This window comes from Phasianus colchicus, chromosome 10 (genome assembly GCF_987193195.1).
Source record: "Phasianus colchicus chromosome 10, bPhaCol1.hap1.1, whole genome shotgun sequence".
Classification (NCBI taxonomy): Eukaryota; Metazoa; Chordata; class Aves; order Galliformes; family Phasianidae; genus Phasianus; species Phasianus colchicus.
This window is the reverse complement of record NC_143445.1, coordinates 6,151,085-6,161,318: the sequence shown is the minus strand read 5'-3', so window position 1 is coordinate 6,161,318 and position 10,234 is coordinate 6,151,085. Positions and strand designations below refer to the sequence as shown.

Below are 10,234 nucleotides of genomic sequence, written 5' to 3'. Positions count from 1 at the left end.
TTTCCCCAGGATTTCTCTCTATGCCCCATCCATTATTAATGGAGCAACTAATTTTTAATCTTGCTGTTCTGTGGTTTTTGTGTTCCTTTCCTTTGAGGAGGTAAGACAAAGGCTTTGGATCAGGCCCCAGCTGCTTCTCGCTGTTTTCAGATCGTGATACCATGATTGCCTCTGCTCTAATAAAGTCACTCTGCGTGGGCTGTTCTCCCTTTTCCATGAATTGAAATGAGTGTGTGTAAAATGCAGAAAAGCAGCCACAAGCAGACCTGTGAGTGTTAACACAGTGCAGGTGGTCGCAGCTCAGTCTGGGCCCCTTTGAGACACAGGGCGCGTTTGCAATACGTGTTTCAGACCATCTCTCCCTGGGCATTATAACAGCTTTTAAAAAAGATTCAATTAAGATGTCAAGGATGTAAATGGTCTCTCTTCCCCCCCCTCCCACGACAGTGTTAGCTCATGAAATGGATGAGCAAACAGCAAGCCAAAGCAAACCTCACTTACAACAGCAGGTAGCAAGGAACAAACCTGCTGGCCGGGTTGCTGAGTGGGGAGAGGAAGGCATGTCGATCCCGTAATGAGGTTTGCAGAGGAAATGCACTTTGCTTTCATTCAACACTTTGGATGGAGTTGTTTAATCGCACCAAAGGGTAAATATTTGGCATGAATCTCCTTGGCAATCTGAACTCATTCAGCGCTCAGCCTATAGCAGTTCCTGCAGTGTTGCCTTTCACCAGAGCAGGACTTTGTGCTCGCCTGTGGAAAATCAGCAGGTCTTTAATTCTTCAGTTTGCTTTTTCCCCACAGTTTCGCATTAACATCAAGCTGGAGAGCAGGGCCGAGAGCTGCTCAGCTCCTGCACCAATGGTGTGGGGCTGCCACAGGTGTCCCAAATGGCGGTGGGACGGCGGCACGCACCTGTGTCCTCATGCCCAGATCCTCCTCATGTGCAGATTTTAATCTGCTTGTGTAAGCGTCCCAGTGCTCATCCAAGTGTGAAGTAAGCGGGGAAGCTCAAACCAGAACTGTAGTGTCTCCGGCCACCTCTTTTCCTTGCAGAAATGCGGATCAGTGGGGTGTGCTTTGTCGTGAGGCAAGACAGTGTTTCTGTGCAAAATCCTCACTGGGTGAAGGAAAGCTTTAAAAGTACTGCCGTTCTTCTGATGGCAGCTGTTCTTAAATTTTGCAGGTGAGGAGAAAGGAGAGCAATCCCTTGCTGTCTACACACAAAAGAAGCCCTCCAGCCACCATGCTGAGGTGCAGCCTGCCCAGGGAACGGCCGCCCAACGGGCAGCGGGGACTCCTCGTGGAAGCAAATCCCAAAGGCAATGGGATATGTGGGGAAATATTTGGGTATTGCTCTTTTTCATTGCTGTTTTGGGGTTGGGAGGGTGTTGATTTTCATGGATTTTTTTTGTTTTGCATCTGAACAAAGCCCTGTGGCAGAGGGCAGCACCAGAAGGCAGCATGCTGTCAGGCCACACAGCACCCAGCAGCTGCATTGCTTGCTCCCTTGTCGCTGCTCTGCTGCTTGCCCGTACCTTCTCCTGACGTTTTCTCTTTGTGGCAGCCCAAGGGCGGGAGTTTTTCCCGCCGATTTACTGGACGATGCCTGCACGCTCCCACAGCCACCACAGTCCCTATGGATCCCTATGGATCCCTCTCCTGGCACTGGTGCTGCTGCTGAGATCTCCCACAGCAGCTTCCAGAGCGGGCACCTGCTGAGGAGAGCTGCCGTTAATTTACCACCCCTCTGCTCTTTGCTTTGATTTCCTTCTTTGGTTAATTTTTTCTTAAAAGTTTTTATCTCCTTTAACTGTTTAGTAACAGATGTTGGACATCGTCTTTATGAATAGGAGTGAAGTGACAAAAAGAAAGCTAAAGCAAACCTGACACCAGCTTTGGGTTGTGTCTACCAACTTCCACCCAGGGCTGCAAAAGCAAATCCCAAACTGCTCTGAAATTTTGTCTACAGTTTAAAGATTCTCCTGAAGAACCTTCAGCCCTGAAGGATTCTGCTGCTTCATCTCTAACTTTCTTTATTCTCCTTCATTGTTCTTCCTAACAAACACCATTTGCATGAAAGCAAGGCCTTTTTTCCTCAAGAACTGATCTATCCCTATTAGTTATTCCTTGCTGGGAGGCTGACCATTGGAGTCTCTGCAGTGAGCACAGTTGGGGATTCAATCGCACCCTCCAGGCTACAATCCTGGCTTCATTTCCACAGCTGCTGACTGTGAAATAGAAAAGGGTTTCTAACATCAGGTGCAGCAGAAGTTGATGGAATGTGGTTTGCAGTGAGAGTAGGGTGCACTAAAGAAATGGAAGTTTCATCAGTGAATTCCCCATCTGCTCTCTGTTTGCTCCAGCAGGGTACCTGCACTGTGGTTCTCCTCCATAGAATGGTTTGTCACCTTCTGCAGCCTTGGACTGCCTTTTCTTCATCTCCTTGGATTTGGGAAACTTGCCTAGCAACACTTTGTTCTGACTTCATGGGTAACCAGTGTGGCACAAGACTTTTCTGGGAGCCCTCAAACTGATCTGCAAAGGTCTTCTATTCTCCCAGCTCCTTCAGGGTTACCTTTAAGTTTTGCTGCTTTGACATTTTTTATTTGCCTGGGAAAATAATTTGTGCCCAGACAGTTTTGTCAAAACTTTAATAAGAGAGGGTGACCTACATGGTTCTGTTCACATCTGTGTTCAAAGGACATGTAAGCACTGGGTGAGAGCAGGAGTGTAGACCTCATGTGACCGATGTGACTGTAAGAATGGTGAAGGGCACTGAAAATAAGGTTCTTGAATGTATGCAGATGAATTCTGGAAAAACAACTTCTTCATCTGAAGCAAATAAATTAGTTCTCGATATGGGAATCTGGCTGCCTTGCTCTGCAAGCTACACAACCTGAAGTTCAGGGAGCAGGGTAGGATTTAGGAGTCCTTGTGCTGTGTGTGATGCCCTCAGGGGTTGGGGGTTTGTGGCAGGCTAGCAGTGAGGGGCTGTGAGAAGTGAGAAGAGCCCAGTAGAGTGCATCCCTATTTAACTTGGAATGGGTGATTGAGTGGGGCACCCCAGAGCATCTCAAGTGGCAGTGAACATGTCTCACTGTGCAGCAGGGTTCTGCTCCATGGTCCTCGCTGGGCAGATGCAGGCAGAAGTTTCTGCAAGAGCCTGGAGGTCAGATCAAGGATGTGTATTTCAAAGCTCAGCCTCTTTTGCTTTCTCATGATTTATATAAAATGGCCTGCATAAACACATTCATTATTAATACTAATTTATTTCACTCTGCATGAGGGAAACAAACCTATCCACAGGGCTTTTACAGCTCCACTAACTCTGGTTTGCAGAAAGTCCCATTCATTTATTTCTGCCCCCTTCCAGCTGGGATGTTTTCGATCCTAGTAGCACAGCTGAAGTCAGACTGGTCTCTGCTGTCTGCAACTTCTCATGCATAAACCTAATTCAAATACTGTCCTCCATTGTCTCAGACTGGCTGGCCGAGTAGGCCTGGGTTAGATGTCACCCTGGGAGATGGTTTTGTTATCACAAAGTTAATACTTAACAGGGAATGGTCAGGATTGCATTGATGTGCTCTGAAGTGCAGTCTAAACTGGATTTCCTGGGTTTGTAATGCTTAGTTTCAGATGAACAACTGACTGGCCACGTTTAGAACTCTAAACTGCCAATATTTGCTCACAGGTATAAAACCAGCTTAATCTCTTGGAACGGAGACAAGGATTAATAGGAATCTGTGGTATATAGCAGACATAAAATTTTACATTCTTTGGTGTTTTTCTTCCTGGGAAATGTTTGTGATCCTTCACAGAACAGCTGTTGGGATTCTTAACAGCAACCGTTTTGTCATGTTAGAAAATGTGGTAAATGTCACCCTTTTGAAGCAGTAGTGTACGTAAATTGGAGTAAGGAGAATAAGTGAGATGAAATGATGGATAAACAGAGATGATGTAGGTGTAGTTTGCCTTTCACAGTATTTAAAATACCAAGAGTCATTGGAGTCTATTGCTAGAAGTTTCTCAGTGGAGGGAAAAGTCTTTGCCTTTCTCATGAAATCAGTGCCTCTAAACTCTGAAGCTGAGCAAGGAAGCTGCTGTACTCAACTGAATTGTACTGCTACACACTGCTCAGTTACAAATCCAGGAGGGGGCTGCACAGGTCAGGTGTGAGAGGCAGAGCATCCTCCCACCAGATGTGTCCAGGGCCGTGTGTGTCTCTGACTCTGTCACAGCAAGGTCAGCAATGGGAGTGCTCTTGTCACTGTGTTGTGTCATTTCTGTATCTTTATGGCACTTTATCTGATAACATCACCATCACCAGTAAATGCGGTCAGTAAGAGAGTATGCAGCAGCTTTGCTGAATGAAGCGTGATTTCTGCCTGTGCCCATTGCAGCACTCTACTTGCAAAGCAGAATAAACTATTTCACACTCCTTGTCTGGGAGGAGGAGCTGCCTTGGGCTGCAGAAATGCAATTGAAATCAGTTTCCCGTTATACTAAGGCATTTTTTGCCTAATGAGGAACTGGCACAATCTCTGTTCCTATATTCAGGCATTATTGGTTAAAGTCATCACCCCCTTTGGTGTCCACTTTAACCACTGCTAAGTCTTCTGCACCAGCACTGCTTTTCTTCTGTTATACATAAACCATGCTTCCAAAAGGAGTCTGAAATCTCAGTGATAAAGCCTTTGTGTCTATTGCAGTGCAGCTAAGGGTAAGCTGTGAACAAGGAGGCGATGAGGATTTGCTGTCTGCTGGCAAGGAAGCTGGCTAGATTTTCTGAATTTTTACTGAAGGAGGAAATGGAAGATACTTATGTCCACATCAAGCTTGCATTTCCTTCTTCAGCAACTGCACTTCTTTAGTGTGATCTCGTACAAAGATGTGGCGACATCATAAACTTTCACTTTCTCCACACACAAAGTGGAGCTCAGGAGGAAGTCAGTTCTTGGTTTGTGCATAATCCTTCTCACAAACATACAGAGAAAAGTCAGTGCAGAGGCTGGAATTAGTATCCCTGTCTGGGAGATAATATTGCAAGGATCCAGCTCTATGTGAATATGAACACTAACTGCTTCAGTTGTCATCATTCTCAATGGGAAAGGGACTGGCTGCTACAGAGCAGTGCTGGAAGCAGCAGTGTACCCCAGGCACTGAGTTGCCTCTCTCAGGTTGGCACCACCTCGTCATTCAGGCTATCTGGATGCCTATGAGCACTGATAAGAAGTAACTGATTGGTATGTGAGGCTTCTGTCAGTGGATTTTTTTTATTGCCTCATTTGTTTGGGAAGTGATAGTGCTCATCTTCTTCCAAGGTACAAAAAGTTGTTTGAGGTCCTATGGTGCTGGCTGCTGCTTTGGGGTTTTTACCTTACTTCCCTGGGAATTGGGGTGTTGTCATCTGTTTGCTGCTGCACTGGGCTCAGGCTTTTTATTGCATGTCTTGTTTGGTTTGGCTCTGTGTATGAAACTACTTTTGTAGCCAACCAGGAAGGAATGAGTATGTGAAAAGCCTGTAAGAAGAGCTAGCAGGGAAATCTGGAACTCAGTCTATAACATAAGCATGTATGATCAGGGCAGGAGGGGCAACAGGATTTAATCTGAAGCTTTTCGCCATGAACTCCATGTCTCAGCTTCTTTGCAGCCCAAGGCTGTAGTGACTGAAGGCCTGGAGGATTGCAGGTGTGGTATGGACATGGAATATGCTACCATCTATTACTAAATACTTTTTTTTTTTTTTTTCCCGAAGTAAAAGGGAATCACATCCAAAGAGATATGCATCACTATTTACAAGAAATAATTTCAATTCTTTTTATCCATAAATGACAACACAAAGCACTGTGGCACTGTGGAAGGGAAGCAAATAGGCTAGGAGCCCTGAGAATGGGCTCAGTTCTGTTCTTTTTATGAAATATTTTCTCATTTGAGTATTTAAAGTAAATGATTTAAAAAAGTAGTTCATGGTCCTGTACCTTTCCGGGTAGCATCTCCACTTGTTGAGCGAAGTAACTAACGTTCAGTGTGCGGATCAAAGCTTTCTTCTTGGTGATTTCTCACTTTGTTTTGCAACGAACCTTCTGCAGACTCCTTTAAAACAAAATAGTAACAGACTGCATCCAGACAGCAGTTCAGATTAGCCCAGCAAAGCGTGACTTGAAGGATGTCCCGTAGCACAGTGTGACAAGGGACGTGCATGATGCTATTTCTCACCAAAAAGTACAAGAAGAACATCACGTGGTAAGGTGTGAAACAGACCAAAAACGTGACAAAGTTTGTCACTACTACCTTCTCTGCTCTGGTCATGTGTGTCTGGCAGTTCTCTGATTTCCTGTGGTTTCTCAGACACCTGACGATCTGAATGGTGCAGAAGGCCATGGCCATCATGCTGCCAAAGAAGATCATCTCCAGGGTGATTATCAGGCCTGTGTTTTCCCATGTGCTTTTGGAGAAGTTGTGGAAGCAGGATGAGGTGGTGTTGTAGCTCTCCTCATGAAACTGGGAAGTAGACACAGTCCCAGCCGAGATGCTCAGGCAGATGACAGCACAGACCAGAGTAGCTTTCTTGGTGGAGCGCAGGATGGGAGCCATGAAAGGGTGCTGGATTGCGATGTAGCGGTCTACGCAGATGCAGAGGGAGATGAGGATGCTGCCATACATATTTATAAAGTAAAGACTCTCCAAGATGGAACAAAATATAGACCCGAATTTCCACTTGTTCTGAAGGTGATAGGAAACGATTTTAAAAGGAAGAGTGAACAGCAGCAACGTATCCAGGAAAATAAGGGCTATCAGGTAGACTGTAGATTCTGACAGCTTTTTAGCTGGAAAAAACAGGAACGAGAGGGCCATCACATTGAACAGCAATCCCAGGATAAATGTGGGAGTGTACATGATCAGCTGGAACAGTTCTACTCTGGGGTTGATACTGCTGTTGGTACAGGTGTCATTCATGTCTCCAAGTATACTGAAAGAGAAGAAAATCAGCTGCACCACAAGGAAGACTGAAGACCACATCTAAAACCTGATACAAAGGCCAATGACATCTGTAAGTGTTTGCAGACCTGCAGACAATTTTTCTTCTCGGTGTGCTGGCTTCCCAACCTGTAGAGACTAAGTCTTCAGAAGAAAAATGAAACTTAGGAACCCAAACATTTACTTAAATTAGCCAGACTTACCCAGCTGGTAAACTGCTGTCTGCTGCAGAGTGCAGCAAACGTGCAGCGGTTTCTTCTCCCTGAGAGGGGATTAAAAATATCAAGGTAGGCAGGTCTGAGCAGGGGTCCTGAAGTAATCCTCTGTTAGAAGAAGGCTGGACCCTGCCCTCAGGCTATCCTGATAAGGATCAGGAAAGCTCTCATTGGTTTCTGCTGTCAGAATCACTTACAAATCCAAATGCACAGGGATACCTGGTTCTTTCTTGCAGCCAATTCTTTCACAGCAGATGTTGTCTGTAAATAAACCCTTTAAAAAATCTTTTTGTTAGAGCCCAGAAACCACCTTCATCTGCCTCCCTGTAACTGTTGTTACTTTACCTGGTGCTTTTCACACATGAGTTACTGACACTGATGCTGTTTCATTTTGGATTTGGCAGCCTGTCATCAGGTGGACAGTGTATGTTCCTGTTCTGCAGACCAAGCCGCTTCCCTGGCGTTTCAGAGGTAAGCTCTCTTGCCCTGTAGTTTGAGACAAAGATCAGCACAGTGGAAAAAGAATTCTTGCATAAAAACTAGTAATTATTAGGAAGGAAGAGCAGGTTGGTAGTTTGCTCTGAAAGGACATGCTGATGCCGGGTAAACAGTTCTGTAAGCTCTTGGTTACATTACAGAAATGAGAAAAACAGTCCCAGAAACTCAGTCCTGATGAGGAGAACAGCTGCTGGCATGACTGTGGGTGCCAAAAAGCATCCCTCTGCTGGGTCAGGTGCAGCCTGCATGCTGCTGGAGCAGGTACAGGCTTTATTCAGACTGCCCGCCCAGGTATGTGCGTCCCTACATCTGGTAGTGCTGCTGGCTCTGCGCTCAGTAGCCTCCTTTGCTGCAGAGCACCATAAAGGACATGGGGGCATGGCTCAGCAGTGGGGCAGCAGCCCTGACAGCAGCGCAGCTCTGCTGCTGTATGTGAGAAACTGAGGGAAAACAAAGAAAATCCCTTATCCAAATACAACAGGACGGGAAAGCCTGACGTTGAGAAGCACTTTGGGATCTGAGTGGCTGGAAGGGAGAAGCATCCCCAGTGATGCAGCGGGTTGTTTAGCACCTGGGAGCTCAGCCGTCCTGCATCAGCAGGGCTTGGGACTTTGCTGGCAGTGGCACTGGGCCCCTGAGGCAACAGATTCAGGTGGAGTTACAACAGATGAGGGGTTACACTGATGAGATGAAGCTGTGCAGAGGCACTGCACCGAACAAAATGGAGTCCTGAGCCCGCAGCGTGCTGCTCTCCTGCGGGGTCCCCGTCCTTGCATGAAGCACTGCCAGACCTTTTAATGCTGGGAGGGAACTGACTGCTGACAGCCAAAGGGATGACAAGTTGGTTAAGGAGTTCCTGAAGAGTTATTAGTATTGAGAAAGTTCTTTGCTGCATTGCCTTTCTGGAAGATTTCATTAGACCCTTCTTTTTCCTTCAGTGTTTGTTGTTGTTGTTGTTGTTTTAAATAATAGAGTGTCAAAGGAAATTCTAGGTCTAGGAAAATAAAATAAGAAAGTAAAATTTCAGCTTCTTACGCAAAATTTTACTTGGTACAGGTCTAGTGACGATTAAAAGACATTTCAGTCTAGCTTGATGTATAGATTTCTAAACAAGAGAAGATGCCAAAGGCTGGTTCGTTCTCTCTTCAGAAACAAACCAAAAAACCCCAGCAAGTAAACATAAAAAATATAAGCAAAACAGATGACACAAAGTACATTTAGTTTTCAGATCATGTAGCAAGAAGAAGGTTTCTAAGGTAAGATTTCCCTGTAATGTAATACTGTCTCTTGCCAACTCACCTTTGGGCTATCTCTAGCACTGCTTGTTGACTTGCTCCCCTTGGCTTGTAGAATTCTTGAATCTTGTGTGTTCTTTGAAGGCTGTGGAGTGAGCTGCGTGCAAAGAAACAGCCAGTCTGGATGTTAGAATCCACGAAGTGCTGCTGCTTTTTGTTTCATCACATACTTCCATTACAGCAACCCATCCCCACTCTGTCTACGCATATGTGCTATGTAGGTGATCCGTCACAGAGCTCATTTGAGGATGTAAATAGTTTGCTTTATGGGGCTCACATCTCCGTGAGTCACCCATTCAGAGCAGTTTCCATTAACAGAGAGGAAATTCTGGCCCTGCAGAGCTTTGTGTGACTTCTTTCTACAAGAGTGTTAGCTGCTTTAACCTATATCCTGAGCTACTGCTGTCAGTGCCTCTTCCTTTTCGTGCTACCAGAAATGAAAAAGAGATAACCAGTTTTTAATGGTGATTTTAAATGTTCATTTTGAGTTGGTATTAAAGAAATGAAAAAGAAAAAAGGAACAAAGGAAAAGGGTTGCTTTTACATCTGCTTTACTGCTGAGAAGCAGGGAATTTACCTATGAACAGTGTCAGATGCTGACTTTGTTAAGGGAGAAATAGGAAAACTATTTTTTTTTTGCCCATTGTATGTGTTTTTGCAATCCCCTTTACTAAAAGGGGAAATAAGGATGATGGGGGTAAATTTGGGGCTGCTCGGATGTGGAACAGAACCCAGCCATCACAGATCTCCGCTCCCTTGTTTGCAGATGTTCTGATACCCAGTGTTTATAAGGATTGCTTTTTTGTCAGCAAATATCCTGGCAAGTTTTTTAGGGAGGATTCTGTAGCCGAGTGGCCAGGATGGCATGCAGGTGGTGCAAATTCACTTGGAGAATGTGTGAAGCTGAATGGGTGGGAAAAAGTGATGCTGAGGGATGACAGCAAAGGGGAAATGAAACAGTGTGAGTAACATATAGAAGGGCTGGGATAGTCCATGACGACCTCCCAGACTGTTGATTAATAGTGCAACTTGTGATGCAGGGGCGAGGAAGCTGCGGGCAGGCGAGGTGCCTTTCTTTTCACACTATGGGCCTTTATCTTATGCTGATAGGTTGTGATTCTTCAGTAGGAGCACAAGAGTGGGTGGGCTGTCTCTTGTCTTGCAGTCTGATTGTTTGGTCTGCTCAAATCTTGCACCTCTTTGCTCGTCACTGATGCCACCAGTGAGCAAAGGATCACCTGATCC

General features: G+C 45.4%; 1 protein-coding gene and 1 long non-coding RNA gene across 6 annotated transcripts; one reads left to right on the top strand and one right to left on the bottom strand.

Annotated features, from left to right (window-relative positions):
* The first annotated feature begins 835 nt into the window (after nucleotides 1–835).
* On the top strand, nucleotides 836–2,879 carry LOC149916577 (uncharacterized). Of its 2 annotated transcripts, none has more exons than XR_016469563.1 (3): nucleotides 836–1,090; nucleotides 1,187–1,350; nucleotides 2,370–2,879. It is a non-coding gene; the product is annotated as an uncharacterized LOC149916577 (long non-coding RNA). The 2 variants fall into 2 exon arrangements; XR_016469562.1 differs by having other exon boundaries at nucleotides 2,367–2,878.
* Nucleotides 2,880–5,815: 2,936 nt separating this feature from the next.
* Nucleotides 5,816–9,398, bottom strand: LOC116230955 (lysophosphatidic acid receptor 6-like). Of its 4 annotated transcripts, none has more exons than XM_090147169.1 (4): nucleotides 8,994–9,398; nucleotides 7,416–7,682; nucleotides 7,185–7,243; nucleotides 5,816–6,973 (listed from the first exon to the last, which is right to left on the bottom strand). In XM_090147169.1, the coding sequence occupies exon 4, from the start codon at nucleotides 6,958–6,960 to the stop codon at nucleotides 6,019–6,021; it is 942 nt and encodes a 313-aa protein (XP_090003295.1). In that variant the 5' UTR covers nucleotides 6,961–6,973; nucleotides 7,185–7,243; nucleotides 7,416–7,682; nucleotides 8,994–9,398; the 3' UTR covers nucleotides 5,816–6,018. The 4 variants fall into 4 exon arrangements, with proteins under 4 accessions (XP_090003295.1, XP_090003296.1, XP_090003293.1 ...); XM_090147170.1 differs by having other exon boundaries at nucleotides 7,185–7,470; nucleotides 7,542–7,682; XM_090147167.1 differs by having other exon boundaries at nucleotides 7,185–7,682.
* Nucleotides 9,399–10,234: the final 836 nt, after the last annotated feature.

Coding starts and splice junctions, on each gene's coding strand:
- LOC116230955 (XM_090147167.1), bottom strand. CDS start 6,960: ATGAATGACACCTGTACCAACAGCAGTATCAACCCCAGAGTAGAACTG.